The sequence below is a fragment of the Musa acuminata genome, chromosome BXJ1-8, assembly GCF_036884655.1.
Source record: "Musa acuminata AAA Group cultivar baxijiao chromosome BXJ1-8, Cavendish_Baxijiao_AAA, whole genome shotgun sequence".
NCBI lineage: Eukaryota > Viridiplantae > Streptophyta > Magnoliopsida > Zingiberales > Musaceae > Musa > Musa acuminata.
The window spans coordinates 35,825,796-35,843,380 of record NC_088334.1 but is presented as its reverse complement, the minus strand read 5'-3'; the positions used below and the strand labels follow the sequence as shown (position 1 = coordinate 35,843,380).

Here is a 17,585-nt window from a genome sequence, read left to right as displayed (position 1 = left end):
TTATTATTAGAGTTCAAGTCCTAATGGACTTTGGGTGAAACTCTATAAATATGGATGTAACTGCTTCTTTTTAGTTATCTATGAAAAATACTATTCTGTCTTTGGACAAACCCTAGGAGGCCGATCCCCTCGAAGCGATCAAGGAGGTTGATCCCCTCAAAGTGATCAAGGAGGGCTGATCCCCTCGAAGTGATCATTTCCTTTCTCTTCTTCTTTTTTACGATAAGATTTTAGGGTCTTATCATTTGGTATCAGAGCGACGATAAGACTTTAGGGTCTTATCAAAAGAGAATGAGAATGATCACTTCGAGGGGATTGACTTCCTTGATCGCTTCGAGGGGATTGGCCTCCTTGATCGCTTCGAGGGGATCGACCTCTTTGATCACTCGTGGGGATCGGCCTCCTAGGTTTTTATCATAAGACTGAATAATATTATTTGATTAATTAATTTATTGATTGATTGCTGAAAAGAACGAGTTGTATCACTATTTATAGAGTTCCACCTAGGGTCCATCATGACTTGGACTCTTAATAATAAATAAATATTAAATAAACCTCTACCTGACTCTAACTAAACTAAATAGACTCAATAAATAACTAGACTAAACAAACTTAATAAAAATTATTCAAAAGCTCAGAAAAAGGGTCATAATAATTCCTCCCTCTTCAAATCAACCTTGTCCTCAAGGCTGAGCAGCATCAAACTCGGGGAGCTTCTCTTTCAGCACTTCAGTCATAGGCTATCTACAACACATCACACCCCATTAATCAAATAAGTATAGCCTTCACTTTTTGCTAGTGTAAGCAATAGATCTATATTTCAGTGTAGTAATCATTGCAAGAAATTCCTGGCCCTGTATAATCAATTTTATCATTGAGCATTTGCTATCATAAGTTAAAATCCATTCATCAACGATCTTTACTTTGAATCTGTCACAGCCTTCAATGTGGTAAGCTAATCAAGCTGCAACTTTCCTATCCATAAAATTATTAGTGTTACCTATATCAATCAAAACAATGACAGGCTGATGCTTTAAGGTTCCTCCAATTTTCATAGTTTGTGGGTTAGCGTAGCCATCTAATGTATGCACTGTTTGTGTGATGGCTTCAATATCTTCATTAGTTTCCACACTTTCATGATCGGAGTCCAACTCTTCTGCTTTTGATTCCCCTTCAATTGGCTCAATCATCAGAAGTTGCCCTTGTTTACATCGGTGCTCCATACTCTACTTTTCATTATAGTACAAACCCCTTGCTGCTCTTTCCTTGAGTTCTTCTTGGGTTAGTCTTTGGGTGTCAGGGTTTTGGTTAGGAATAGATGAGGCGGTTGGCTTGCTGATCATCTGGTTGTTGTCACTTCTATTTTCATGATTTTTTCTACTAATTTTTTTCTCATGTAGATGTGCGAATGAGATCGCAGCTATTATAGTGCGGGGTTGATGAGCCTTAACTTCACACTAGATCTCTGGAATAAACCCTTCAATAAATGTAACCAAAAGTTATCGTTCTGACCAATCTCTAGCTTGATTTAATAATCTTTCAAACCTACTTTGATATTCCAACACTATAAAAGTCTGACAAATTTTGGCGAGTTGTCCATCAACATTCTCATATTCAGATGGGCCAAAACGAACAAGAAGCCATCTTTTGAACTACTCCCAGGAAGGAACTCTATGGCAAGTTTCATACCAATCGTACCACTTGATTGCATCTCCATTAAGTTAGATTGAGGCTACTTCTACCTTAGATTCTTCTAGGATTCTGTGAAAATGAAAAAAAATTTCTGCCCTAGAGATCCAATTGGTCGGATCTCCATCTTCCCATCTTGGAAATTCCACCTTCCTGTGTAAATAGTTTGTGTTACAATCTTGGGACCTTTATCCTATATTTCCAAATCTGTGCAACGTAGAATTTGAACCCCCCATTTTGTTGAAATTTGCTGAGGCTCTCCAATAGGCTCTTTTTGAAATCATTAAGTATTTTTGGTAGTCGATTCTCAATTTTGATTTCCAATGCTTCCATTTGTGCTTTCACTGAGTTATCGGTGGCCATAACGTAAGACTGCAAATCTGTAATCTCAACTCCTGTTTTTAATGTCAGTCAAGGGCATCAGCACTGTCGATGCGAAGTTGCCGAGGAGGTGGACATCGAGGGTAATGCTGCGGTCGCTGTGTTGGAGGAAGAGTTGCTGCCCTGTTTCTTTCGCTGCATGGGGTGAGAGCGCTGGGGCTGGAAGGCGACTATATCAATGTGGCTATAGTTACTGCGACCCAAGGGACGATCGTCCAGCAGCGGGGATGAGGCTGCGGTGATGGCAACCTACGGTTGTGGCAGAAGATTCTAAGCAAGGGGGAGGTGGCATTGAAGCAGTTGGGGTTGAGAAGAGGAATCGGTGGTGCGTGCGCTGCTAGGGTTGAGGTAGGGTAGGGTATTTGCTACGATTGCTACATGCATTGCTAGAGGACGGCTACTGTAGAACGAGGGGTTGGTCGTTGGCTAAGAGCAGTGGCGGTGGTGGTTACAATCGGCTGCTGCGACAGTAGAGGGTGCCATTGTTTTTATTTCTACGTGCGGCGGTGGTTGCTGCATGCTCTATTTTTGTCACATCACAAAAGGAGTTGGCCGAAAGGATCACGAGCGGTTGAGGAGAATGCTGTAGTGGCTGGCAACAGTGGTGGTCGCTGGCTGGAGGGCAGTGGCGGCAATCGAGAAGGAGGCAGGGAGGGTCACGGCAGGGATCAACGGGGGCTACAGCAATAGAGGAAGCTTTGTTTCTGCAATCATTGCAATGAGGGCTGCGGCAACCGGGGACTGCAACTACGACCCGGGGGGGGAGCACTGCTAGGGTTGCGGTTGGGAGGCGGGCGACGATGATCGAGCGATCGGGAAGTAGTGGCGGCGGTGGAGGAATTGCCTTATAGCGGCAGTGTGGAAGAAGGGATGTAGGGTTGCAGCAGGCTAAAACAGGGGTGCGGGCTGCTAGGAAGCAAGGACGGCGGTGGGGGTCGAGCGACCGGGAAGTAGCGGCAGTGATGGAGAAGCAAGAGTCAGCGGTGTCACGATTAGGAACAAGGGTAATCGGTGAGTTGCCCTGTTTCTGTCACTGCGGATGCAGAGCAAGGGGGACCGGCGGTTGGGAGGCGAGTGGCGGTCATCGCACGGTGGCTGGCAATGGTGGTGGCTCGGCAATGAAGGAGGGGGGTGGCGTTGAAGTGGCCGGGAAGTAGCGGTAGTAGTGGAGGCAACCGGCACCAATAGAAATAGAGGGACCGACGGCTGCTCTATTTCTATTGCACCACAAAAACAACGACACCGACGGATCATGCAACGGAAGTTGCAACCAAGGGAAGGTAGCGATGGCGGTGCGGCAAGGGCAGAATCGCCGATGGGGTGGTCCGTTGGCTGGGAAACGATGGCTGCGGCCCTTCTCGCTCGAGCGAGATGCAGGAACGAGGAGGAGAGCTCGCTGGTCGGAGAGCAGTGACGGCTATGGTCAAGCGGTCGGAGAGCAACAGAGATGGTGGAGAAGAAGGCGGCGACGATCACGGTAGGGATGCGGGCTGCTAGGGAGCAGGGGCGGTAGTGGGGGGGAAGGGAAGTAGGCTAGCTTCACCCTCTTTCACGCATCTTTCTACTTTTTCTTCTTTTTTTTATTTTTTTATGATAGCTACAATAATACTGCAGTGAGAATGCTGAGGATCGACCTTAGATCATAAAAGAAATAAAAGAAAAGGAAATAAAAGGAATGAGAATGATCACTTCGAGGGGACCGGTCTCCTTAGTCGCTTTGAGGGGATCGGGCTCCTTGATCACTTCGAGGGGATCGGCCTCCTAGGGTTTTGTCATAACACTGAACAATATTTTCTGATTGATTGATTGATTACCGAAAAGAATGGGTTACATCACTATTTATAGAGTTCCACATAGGGTCCACTAGGACTTAGACTCTTAATAATAAATAAATATTAAATAAACCTTTATCTAACTCTAACTGAACTAAATAGACTCAATAAACAACTAGACTAAACAGACTCAATAAACATTATTCAAAAGCTCAGAAAAAGGATCCTAACATATTGATCGAACCACTCTAAATTATGATTTTCTTTTTTTGTGTAATTTACTTTACTGCAAATCTCCTTTAGCTTCTCCTTATATTCTTATGAAAGTTTTAAGTTCAACATCTTTCTGAAACGATTTAAATCGAGACATACTTTATACGAAATAGAAAAATTTTCTACAACACTAAATCATGTGGCCCCCCCTCCCCCCCCCCCCCCCCCCCCCCCCCAACCCCCCCACCTCTTATTGCCGCTCTTGATCCAAACAATTGGTATCAGAGCATGGTCACTCTCATTTGGTTTGAAACCCAAGAGAGATGGTATTTGTTGGCAACCAAGAGGGTCATTCAATCACACGTCCTCCCATGTTCAATGGGACGGATTACACATATTGAAATACTAGAATGAGGATCATTTTTTATTTCTATGGAATTTGAGCTATAGAACATTATCGAAAATGGTTTTCAAAAGTCTTCTCTTCCAATGAATGATTAGAATGAGTTGGAGAAGAAGGCTTTCGCTCTAAATGCCAAGGCTATGAATGCCTTGTTTTGTGCTTTAGATAAAAATGAGTTCAATCGAGTGTCAATTTGTGAAATGGCCTTTGATATTTGGCATATACTCGAAGTTACTCACGAAGGCACTAGTAGAGAAAAGGGGTCAAAAATTAATCTTTTAGTGCACACTTATGAGTTGTTTCGAATGAAACTGAGTGAGATCATTGGAGACATATATACCCGATTTACGGATATCGTCAATGGTCTAAAAGGACTAGACTTTTGTACATGTACGGATATCATCATTAAAATACCAATAAATTCAAACATCGAATTTGTACATGTATTTATTCATCCGAGTAGTGACTAGACTTTTGGTTCATCCTCTTTCGATAGTGTAAGAGGCATCAACAGGAACATCTTGCAGGCATGGTGGTGCACGTCGGCTCTCAGTTACTCGCTCGTTGCGCGATCTTCGAACATTAAAATCGATCCCCGATCGGAACCGTAGCTCACACGCATGAAAACGAATATCACAGTATGCGATTTCATAGGAGAAACAAGTCATGAATAAAAAAAGCTTGTATTCCTCAATTTCATTAAAATACCATCAAATTCAAGCATCGAATTTGTACATGAATTTATTCATCCTACGAGCCCTCTACTTCATTAAAATACCAATAAATTCAAGCCAAATTTGTACATTTATTTATTCATTCGAGTAATGACTAGACTTTCGGTTCATTCTCTTTCGATAGTGTAAGAGGCATCAACAGGAACATCTTGCAGGCATGGTGGTGCTCTCAGTTCGTTCACAAACCTCTTCTCCAGTGTCACATGCTGCAGCAACCAATAATGTACAACCATGTTAACTACAATTGTCAATCGGTGACTGCAATGTGTAGGAGAAGATGGCAAAGCATTTGGGGTACCTTCCAAAGATCTCTGACTTCCACAACCATGTTTGGTGGAAGACCGATGTCGTCCCATTGGGCTACGATGGTTCTAAATTCAAGGGAGCGATTCAATAGAACAACTGCAGTTCTATATCCAGAGAGAGGTCCTACCCAAACCTGCATCCAAACTTCCATGATCTACCTCGTGATCTCCATCCATTCGCACCTTCTTCGCTTGAACACCGAGAGGATCTATTCATAAGAAAACAAACCATATGTGAAAGCCATGCTCATGAGAGCCCCATCGAACTCATCGCATATGCCAACGTTGGTTTACATCAATCACTTCCTTGTTGCCATGGTTAGCCAAGGTTTCCTTGGTCATGCTCCATACATCACAACCGATAATAAGAGGAGCCTGCAAGGATGGATTGGATTGGAGTGAAGAATTATGTAAATATAATCTTCACCATGCAGAAAGATAATGAGAGAGAGAGAGTTGATGAAACACTAAAACGAATGCCTTGAAGTATTTATGAGCAATACACTTGATGCATCATATCATAAACCAATCAATAAAAACTCATTTACAAACCGTTGAATCGCGATCATGCTCAGCCCAACATCTGCGTGTCCATGCGATAGGCAATTCATTAGATTTACTCTCTCTAAATCTAAAGAAAATGAAATTGTGAGTAAGGTTGTGAGAGGCATAGCATCTGCTATAACACCGAAACAAAGCATCACTAGCATGTCATAAACCGATCTACTTATTTTTTGTTGGAGAAAACACATCAATATATTTGTACTTGATTCTCTAATTATAGTCTCGTTATATTTGTACCTGATTCTCTAATTATAGTCTCGTTGATATCACAATAAAAGTGATTCCAAGTGTTCCAACTGCTCTTAAAGTACATCTTATGATCAGAAAAATTTTCATGAATCTATCAAATAAATGAAAAAAAAAACATACCCCAGAGTCATCCCAAGCCCATTCGCGAGTAGATTCCGATGCTCGCATTCGCGAATAGACGCTCGCATTCGCGAGCAGGTTCTGACGCTCGCATACGCAAGCAGATTCCGACGCTCGACAATCGATCTTTCTACGCCAATCAAACGTGGGCTACACAACATCACCACCGCGATCATCACCAAACTGATTTACTTCTTAGGGCTTTATAGCAATCAAAGACACCCTATTCCGTTAGTATGATAGGGATTTTCTATTAGGAAAGATTTCGATAAGATTATCAAGATCTCATAGATATTTTTAGAATATATTATTAAATTTTAAATTATAAAATATTATCTTGATTACATCAATAATAAAGATTAGTTTCCGATATGATTTATCACGATCTCCTTAATATTTTAATATTATATTATCATAATCATAAATTATAGAATTGATAATAATATATTACAATGATTTTATCAATAATAAAAAAAATGTTTTTTAATTATAAAATAATATAGAAATCATTAAAATAAGATTATCAAGATCTCATAGATATTTTAAAAATATTTTATCAAAATTTCATATTATAAAATATTTTATTATCAATTATTTATAATTGATGAGATCCCCACAACCCACTCGCTCGTTCGAACATTAAAATCGATCCCCGATCGGAACCATAGCTTACGCGCATGAAAAGGAATATCACAGTATGCGATTTCTTAGGGGAAACAATTTATGAATAAAAAAAGCTCGTATTCCTCAATTTCATTAAAATACCTTCAAATTCAAGCATCGAATTTGTACATGAATTTATTCATCCTACGAGCCATCTACTTCATTAAAATACCAATAAATTCAAACATCGAATTTGTACATTTATTCATCCGAGCAGTGACTAGACTTTCGGTTCTTCCTCTGATAGTGTAAGAGGCGTCAACAGAAACATCTTGCAGGCATGGTGGTGCACGTCGGCTGTCAATTCGTTCACGAACCTCTTCTCCAGTGTCGCATGCTACAGCAACCAATAATGTACAACCATGTTAACTACAACTGTCAATCGGTGACTGCAATGTGTAGGAGAAGATGGCGAAACATTTGGAGTACCTTCCAAAGATCTCTGACTTCCACAACCGTGTTTGGTGGAAGACCGATGTCATCCCATTGGGCTGTGATGGTTCTGAATTCAGGGGAACGGTTCAACAGAACGACTACAGTTCTGTATCCAGAGAGAGGTCCTGCCCAAACCTACATCCAAACTTCCATGATCTCAGGACTTGCTTCATGGGATGGCAGAATATGAGAACAACTTGAAATGCCAATTACCAACCTCGGAATCTCCATACATTCGCACCTTCTTAGCTTGAACACCGAGAGGATCTGTTCATCAAAAAACAAACCATATGTGAAAGCCATGCTCATGAGAGCCCCATCGAACTCGTCGCATATGCCTACCTTGGTTTACAGCAATCACTTCATCGTTACCAAGGATAGCCAAGGTTTCCTTGTTCATGCTCCTTACATCACAACCGATAATAAGAGGAGCCTGCAAGGATGGATTAGATTGGAGTGGAGCAATATGTAAATAGAATCTTCACCATGCAGAAAGATAATGAGAGAGTGAGAGAGAGAGAGAGAGAGAGAGAGTTATGCTACCTTGGAAGCAGCCCAGAGGCTGAAGTGCACGATGTACTCATCGTTACTCATACCACCATTTCCAACTTCGAGCATGTCTGGATCTATAGACGTAAGCCGACATGTTAGACGTCTTGCACAAAAAATGATGGGATCGACTAATTATGTAGGCACTTACCATTCCAACCGCCGGGCCTTGCATGCTCAGCGTAAACTTCATTCTGATCTGCCCTCGAGACCATACTGCAACATAAAGAAACAACAAACATTATGCCACACAAGAACATTAAGAAGAAACAAAGATGAATGACCGTACCTTTCCCATGAATCGTTTATGTCGAAAGTTGTTCTCCAACTATTCCCCAACTTGTCAGCCCAAAGAGCCGGGTGCATGTCTCCCCTGAATAAGAGAGAACAAGAGCAGAGTCGATCAGCGAAGAAGTAAGAATTGTTTGCTCATATTCTCTAATATTCTTTTTCTTTTTTACCATTCACATAGAGAGACAAAAATTGGTCTGCCTGTTCTCATCAGAGCTCGAGTCATCTCAGGATACCTATATCGACAGTTCTTCCTTGTTTCAGTAGCACACACGAAATCTCACTGAGACGGAAAAAAAAAAAAAACCTTACCGCTTCATCGGTTTCAAATCATCATTGTTACAATTATCGTACTTGAGGTAATCAATGCCCTAGTACAAGAATAAGAAGAATCAACAAGCTAATTCGTATTAGAGAAAGCTTCAATAGTTCGACCACGCATGCTCACCCATGAAGCAAAAGTTTCAGCATCTTTCTGCTCATGACCAAGCGAACCTGGCATCGTCTGGCTGCATGTTTGGTGCCTGCAATGCCCGACAAGTCTTATTTCAAGAACTCACAGATCGAGACAGTCATGAAAAGATGATCAGGATTCATTGTTCTGCTAGACTTACCCTGCGTCCGAGTAAATACCAAGTTTAAGCCCCTTGCCATGAACATAATCCGCGAGAGCTTTGATTCCTGATGGAAACGTCAACCTTTTTGGCACCATATAACCCTGGAAGCATCCATAAATGACCATGAGAGTTGATGAAACACTAAAACGGATGCCTTAAAGTATTTATGAACAATACACTTGATGCATCATATCATAAATCAATCAATAAAACCCCATTTACAAACCGTTGAATCGCGATCATGCTCAGCCCAACAATCATCTACATGTCCATGCCATAGACAATTCATTAGATTTACTCTCTCTAAATCTAAAGAAAATGAAATTGTGAGTGAGGTTGTGAAAGACATACCTATGTTGACATATCGATATCCAAGTTTAGCAAGCCCAGTAGACACCAATGAATCCGCTATAACACCGAAACAAAGCATCACTAGCATGTCATAAACCGATCTACTTATTTTTTATTAGAGAAAACACATCAATATATTTGTACCTGATTCTCTAATTATAGTCTCGTTGATATCGCAATAAAAGTGATTCCAAGTGTTCCAACTGCTCTTAAAAATCTTATGATCAGAAAAATTTACATGAATCTATCAAATAAAAAAATATATATATACCCCATGGGAGGAGTCATCCCAAGCCCATTCGCGAGCAGATTCCGACGCTCGACGATCGGTCTTGCTTCGACGCTAATCAAACATTGGCTACACAACATCACCACCGCGATCATCACCAAACTGATTTGTTTCTTCATCTTCCTCACACAATTGTACTTTCTCAGTATTTCCTTATAATACTTTCCTTATACTTACGTCGAGAGCTTTATAGCAATAGCAACCTATTCCGTTAGTATTGATAGGGATTTTCTGTTCTTAAAAGATATCGATAAGATTATCACGATCTCATAGATATTTTTAGAATATATTATTATAATTTTAAATTATAAAACATTATCTTGATTACATCAATAATAAAGATTAGATCTCAAAAAGATTTCCGATATGATTTATCACGATCTCCTAAATATTTTAATATTATATTATCATAATTATAAATTATAAAATTGATAATAATATATTATCATGATTCTATCAATAATAGAGATTTTTTTTTTAATTATAAAATAACATAGATATCATTGAGATAAGATTATCAAGATCTCATAGATATTTTAAAAATATTTTATTAAAATTTCATATTATAAAATATTATCTTGATTATATCAATAATAATGATATGATATCAAAATGATTTTCGAAATTATGAAATAATTTGATAAATATTTTTTAATTTTTATTTGTGCATATAAATTTATAATCATTATCAATAAAAATTTAGTGAGTCATACAAATTGTTAAATCATGATGTCTTAGGGTGAGCTTTATATCCATATCAAAAATCTCTCTAGAACGAGTCAATGCAACAAAGAATCTAAATCATGATCGAGAAATTCTAAACCATGACAAACCATGGTACGATCTTCTTAATATTTTAATATTATAATATCATAATCCTAAATTATAAATTTATAATAATAAAGAACATGTTTTTCATTATGAAATAATATATATATCATTGAGATAAGATTATCACGATCTCATAGATATTTTGAGAATATATTATTATAATTTTAAATTATAAAATATTATCTTGATTCTATTAATAATAAAGATTAGATCTCAAAATGATTTCTGAAATTTTGAAGTTATTTAATAATTATTTAATAATTATTTTTTAAAAATAAAATATATAATTATTATATTTTATAATTTTTATTTATGCATATAAATTTATAATATTATCAATAAAAATTTAGTAAGTGATAATCATCAGTACCACAAAGAATCGAGATCATGATTAAGGGATTCTAAATCATGATTTATCACGATCTCCTAAATATTTTAAAATTATATTATCATAATCTTAAATTATAAAATTTATAATAATAGATTATCATGATTCTATCAATAAAAAATAATATGTTTTTTCTAAATTATGAAATAATATAGATATCATTGAGATAAAATTATCACGATCTTATAGATATTTTGAAAATATATTATTATAATTTTAAATTATAAAATATTATCTTGATTCAATCAATAATAAAGATTAGATCTCAAAATGATTTTCGAAAATATTAAAATAATTTAATAATTTTTTATAATTATTTTTTAAAATAAAATATATTATTATTATTTTTATATTTTTTTATACATATAAATTTATAATCATTATCAATAAAAATTTATTGAGTGATAATCATCGGTACCACATCTTAGGGTGAGTTTTATATCTATTACCAAAAGTCTCTCTTGATTGAGTTAGTGTAGCAAAAAATCGAGATTATGATTAAGAGATTCTAAATGATAAACCATGATATGATTTATTACTATCATATTAATATTTTAATATTATATTCTCATAAACATAAATTATAAAATTTATAATAATATATTATCATGATTCTATTAATAAAAAATAACATATTTGTCTAAATTATTAAATAATATAGATATCATTGAGAAAAGATTATCATGATCTCAAAAATATTTTAAGAATATATTATTATAATTTTAAATTATAAAATATTATCTTAATTCTATTAATAATAAAGATTAGATCTCAAAATGATTTATGAAATTATGAAATAATTTAATAACTATTTTATTATTATTTTTTAAATAAAGTATATAATAATTATAGTATTATTTGTTCATATAAATTTATAATCATTAAAATAAAAATTTAGTGAGTAAGAATCATCGGTATCGTTAATTTATCATGTCTTAGGGTGAGTTTTATATCCATTACCAAAAATCTCTCTAAAATGAGTTAATCTAACAAATAATCAAGATCATGATTAAGAGATTCGAAATCATGATAAACCATGATATGATTTATCATGATCTTCTTAATATTTTAATATTATATTATCATAATCCTAAATGATAGATTCTATCAATAATAATGAACATGTTTTTCTAAATTATGAAATAATATATATATTATTGAGATAAGATTATCACGATCACATAGATATTTTGAGAATATATTATTATAATTTTATATTATAAAATATTATCTTGATTCTATCAATAATAAAGATTAGATCTCAAAATGATTTTCAAAATTATGAAATAATTTAATAAATATTTTTATAATTATTTTTTAAAATAAAATATATAATTATTATACTTTTATAATTTTTATTTATACATATAAATTTATAATCATTATCAATAAAAAATTAGTGAGTGATAATGATCGGTACCGTTGATTTATGACGTCCTATTGTGAGTTTTATATCAATTACCAAAAATCTCTCTAGAATGAGTTAGTGTAACAAAGAATCAATATCATGACTAAGGTATTCTAAATCATGATAAACCATGATATGTTTTATCATGATCTCCTTAGTTTTTAATATTTTATTATTATAATCTTGAATTATAAAATTTATAATAATATATTATCATGATTCTATCAATAATAAAGAACATGTTTTTCTAAATTATGAAATAATATAGATATCATTAAGATAAGATTATCAAGATCTCAAAGATATTTTGAGACTTTATTATTATTATTTTAAATTATAAAATATTATCTTAATTCTATTAATAATAAAGATTAGATCTCAAAATGATTTATGAAATTATGAAATAATTTAATAAGTATTTTTATAATTATTTTTTAAATAACATAAATAATTATTATATTTTATAATAATTATTATTGCATATAAATTTATAATCATTATTATTAAAAAATTAGTGAGTCATACTCATTGGTATCGTTAATTTATGGTCTCTTAGGGTGAGCTTTATATCATACCAAAAATCTCTCTAGAATGAGTTTGTGTAATAAAAAATCATGATCACGATCAAGGGATTATCACGATCTCCTTAATATTTTAATATTATATTAACATAATCATATATTATAGAATTTATAATAATCTATTATCATGATTTATTAATAATAAAAAACATGCTTTTCTAAATTATGAAATAATATTGATATCTTTGAGATAAGATTATCACGATCTCATCGATATTTTGAGAATATATTATTATAATTTCAAATTATAAAATATTATCTTGATTATTTCATTGATAAAGATTTGATCTCAAAAATATTTCCAAAATTATGAAGTAATTTAATAAATATTTTTTATATAATTATTTTTTAAATAAAAAATATAATTATAATTTTTTAAAGTATTTATTTATGAATATAAATTTATAATAATTATTAGTAAAAATTTAGTGAGTCATGCTTATTGATGCCATTAATTTATGACGTCTTGTGATTTATATCCATTCCAAAAAATCTCTTTAGAATGAGTTAATATAACAAAAAATCATGATCACTAAATAACGATAAACCATGGTATGGTTTATCGTGATCTCTTTAATATTTTTATATTATGTTATCATAATTCTAAATTATAGAATTTATAAGAATACATTACCATGATTCTATCAATAATAAAGAATATATTTTTCTAAATAATGAAATAATATAGATATCATTTAGATAAGATTATCACGATCTCATTGATATTTTGAGAATATATTATTATAATTTAAAAATATAAAATATTATTTTGATTATATCAATGATAAATATTAGATCTCAAAAAGGTTTCTGAAATTATTAAATAATTTAATAAATATTTTTTATATTTATTTTTTAAATAAAATATATAATTATTATATTTTTTATATTTTTTATTTGTGCATATAAATTTATAATCATTATCAATAAAAGTTTAGTGAGTTATATTCATCGATGCCATTAATTCATAACGATGAGCTTTATATAAATACCATTATATGATTTATCACGATCTCATTAATATTTTAATATTATATTTTAATAATATTAAATTATAAAATGTATAATAATATTTCATAATGATTCTATAAATAATAAAGATCATATTTTTCTAAATTATGAAATAATATAGATATTATTGAGATAAGATTATCACAACCTAAGAGATATTTGGAGAATATATTATTATAATTTTAAAATATAAAATATTACCTTGATTTTATCAATAATAAAGATTAGATCTCAAAATGATTTCCGAAATTTTGGAATAATTTAATAATATTTTATAATTATTTTTGAAATAAAATATATAATTAGTATTTATTTGTGCATATAAATTTATAATTATTATCAATAAATTTAGAATTATTGATAATAAATTTTTAATTATTATCAATAAATTTATAATTATAAATTTATAATTATTTATAATTTATGACAGTGAGATTTCTTAACAACCAAATTGCCCTATCAAAATAAAAAATCAGAACTCGTTGCATATGCCTACCTTGGTTTACAACAATCACTTACGCTAGACTTATCCGAGTAAATACCAAGTTTAAGCCCCTTGCCATGAACATAATAAAGATTATGATCTCAATAAGATTTCATAAATTATGAAATAATTAAAAAATATTTTATACCTATTATTAATTTAAAAACATATATAATTATTATATTTTATGATTTTTATTTATTCATATAAATTTATAATTATTATCAATAAATTTATAATTATAAATTTATAATTATTTATAATTTATGACGGTGAGCTTTATGTCCAAACCATGATACGATTTATCAAGATCTCCTTAATATTTTAATATTATAATTTTATAATATTAAATTATAAAATTTATAATAATATAGTATAATGATTCTATCAATAATGAAGAACATGTTTTACTAAATTATGAAATAATATAGATATAATTGATATAAGATTATCACGACCTAAGAGATATTTGGAGAATATATTATTATAATTTTAAAATATAAAATATTATATTGATTTTATCAATAATAAAGATTAGATCTCAAAATGATTTCCGAAATTTTGGAATAATTTAATATTTTTTTATAATTATTTTTGAAATAAAATATATAATTAATATTTATTTGTACATATAAATTTATAATTATTATCAATAAATTTAGAATTATTGATAATAAATTTTTAATTATTATCAATAAATTTATAATTATAAATTGATAATTATTTATAATTTATGATGGTAAGATTTCTTAACAACCAAATTGCCCTATCAAAATCAAAAATCAAATGAAAAGTGATCAAATCTACAAATAAGTTCCTAAAACGTAACAAATTTAATGGGGCAATGACGGGATGACTCCTCGACGCGGCTGAGATGAGATCCCCGCAACCCACTCGCTCGTCGCGTGAAAAGGAATATCACAGTATGCGATTTCTTAGGGGAAACAAGTCATGAATAAAAAAAGCTCGTATTCCTCAATTTCATTAAAATACAATCAAATTCAAGCATCGAATTTGTACATAAATTTATTCATCCTACAAGCCATCTACTTCATTAAAATACCATACATGTATTTATTCATCCGAGTAGTGACTAGACTTTCGATTCATCCTCTTCTAATAGTGTAAGAGGCATCAACAGGAACATCTTGCAGGCATATGGTGGTGTACGTCGGCTCTCAATTCGTTCATGAACCTCTTCTCTAGTGTCGCATGCTACAGCAACCAATAATATACAACCATATTAACTACAACTGTCAATCGGTGACTGCAATGTGTAGGAGAAGATGGTGAAATATTTGGAGTACCTTCCAAAGATCTCTAACTTCCACAACCGTGTTTGGTAGAAGACCGATGTCATCCCATTGGGCTGTGATGGTTCTGAATTCAGGGGAATGGTTCAACAGAACAACTACAGTTCTGTATCTAGAGAGAGGTCCTACCCAAACCTACATCCAAACTTCCATGATCTCAGGACTTGCGTGCTTCATGGGATGGCAGAATATGAGAACAACTTGCAATGCCAATTACCAACCGTGAAATCTCCATACATTCGCACCTTCTTAGCTTGAACACCGAGAGAATCTATTCATCAAAAAACAAACCATATGTGAAAGTCATGCTCATGAGAGCCCCATCGATCGAACTCGTCGCATATGCCTACCTTGGTTTACAGCAATCACTTCCTCGTTACCAAGGATAGCCTGCAAGGATGGATTAGATTGGAGTGGAGCAATATGTAAATAGAATCTTCACCATGCAGAAAGATAATGAGAGAGAGAGAGAGAGAGAGAGAGAGAGAGAGAGAGAGAGTTATGCTACCTTGGAAGCAGCCCAGAGGCTGAAGTGCACGATGTACTCATCGTTACTCATACCACCATTTCCAACTTCGAGCATGTCTGGATCTTATCGATAGTTCTTCCTTATTTCAGTGGCACACACGAAATCTCACCGAGACGGAAAAACAAGAAAACCTTACCGCTTCATCGGTTTCAAATCATCATTGTTACAGTTGTCGTACTTGAGGTAATCAATGCCTTAGTACAAGAATAAGAAGAATCAACAAGCTAATTCGTATCAGAGAAAGCTTCAACAGTTCGACCACGCATGCTCACCCATGAAGCAAAAGTTTCAGCATCTTTCTGCTCATGACCAAGCGAACCTAGCATCGTCTGGCTACATGTTTGATGCCTGCAATGCCCGACAAGTTTTATTTCAAGAACTCACAGATCGAGACAGTCATGAAGAGATGATCAGGATTCATTGTTCCGCTTGACTTACCCTGCGTCCGAGTAAATACCAAGTTTAAGCCCCTTGTCATGAACATAATCCGCGAGAGCTTTGATTCCTGATGGAAACGTCAACCTTTTTGGCACCATATAACCCTGGAAGCATCCATGAATGACCATGAGAATTGATGAAACACTAAAACGGATGCCTTGAAGTATTTATGAGCAATACACTTGATGCATCATATCATAAATCAGTTAATAAAACCCCATTTACAAACCGTTGCATCGCGATCATGCTCAGCCCAACAATCATCTACATGTCCATGCCATAGACAATTCATCATATTTACTCTCTCTAAATCTAAAGAAAATGAAATTGTGAGTGAGGTTGTGAAAGACATACCTATGTTGACATATCGATATCCAAGTTTAGCAAGCCCAGTAGACACCAATGCATCTGCTATAACACCGAAACAAAGCATCACTAGCATGTCATAAACCAATCTACTTATTTTTTGTTAAAGAAAACACATCAATATATTTGTACCTGATTCTCTAATTATAGTCTCGTTGATATCTCAATAAAAGTGATTCCAAGTGATATCGCAATAAATTTATATTCATACCAAAAATCTCTCTAGAATGAGTTTGTGTAATAAAAAATCATGATCAAGGGATTATCACGATCTTCTTAATATTTTAATATTATATTATTATAATCATATATTATAGAATTTATAATAATATATTATCATGATTCTATTAATAAAAAAAACATGCTTTTCTAAATTATGAAATAATATAGATATCATTGAGATAAGATTATCACGATCTCATCGATATTTTGAGAATATATTATTATAATTTTAAATTATAAAATATTATCTTGATTATATCATTGATAAAGATTAGATCTCAAAAATATTTCCAAAATTATGAAGTAATTTAATAAATATTTTTTTATATAATTATTTTTTAAATAAAAAATATATAATTATAATTTTTTTATAATATTTATTTATGAAT

General features: G+C 33.0%; 1 protein-coding gene and 1 pseudogene across 1 annotated transcript; both read right to left on the bottom strand.

Moving 5' to 3' along the window:
• Window positions 1–5,299: 5,299 nt before the first annotated feature.
• Window positions 5,300–9,744, bottom strand: LOC135680328 (alpha-galactosidase 1-like). Its single transcript, XM_065194209.1, has 20 exons — window positions 9,608–9,744; window positions 9,481–9,539; window positions 9,337–9,393; window positions 9,212–9,246; window positions 8,983–9,086; window positions 8,817–8,892; window positions 8,681–8,739; window positions 8,539–8,604; window positions 8,367–8,450; window positions 8,229–8,293; window positions 8,072–8,154; window positions 7,871–7,961; window positions 7,746–7,795; window positions 7,523–7,663; window positions 7,320–7,430; window positions 6,431–6,580; window positions 5,792–5,872; window positions 5,657–5,706; window positions 5,491–5,563; window positions 5,300–5,398 (listed from the first exon to the last, which is right to left on the bottom strand). Exons 1-20 carry the CDS (start codon window positions 9,742–9,744, stop codon window positions 5,300–5,302), a joined length of 1,671 nt encoding a protein of 556 aa, XP_065050281.1.
• A 5,718-nt stretch (window positions 9,745–15,462) lies between these two features.
• Window positions 15,463–17,149, bottom strand: LOC135680327 (alpha-galactosidase 2-like; annotated as a pseudogene).
• Between the last annotated feature and the right edge of the window lie 436 nt (window positions 17,150–17,585).

Bases quoted from the DNA above. Each gene is read 5' to 3' on its own strand.
- LOC135680328 (XM_065194209.1), bottom strand. From the start codon at position 9,744: ATGAAGAAACAAATCAGTTTGGTGATGATCGCGGTGGTGATGTTGTGT. The intron at 9,394-9,480 runs GTACAAATATAT...TCGGTGTTATAG, and splicing joins GACTATAATTAGAGAATCAG to CGGATTCATTGGTGTCTACT. The intron at 8,294-8,366 runs GTACGGTCATTC...TTTATGTTGCAG, and splicing joins ATAAACGATTCATGGGAAAG to TATGGTCTCGAGGGCAGATC.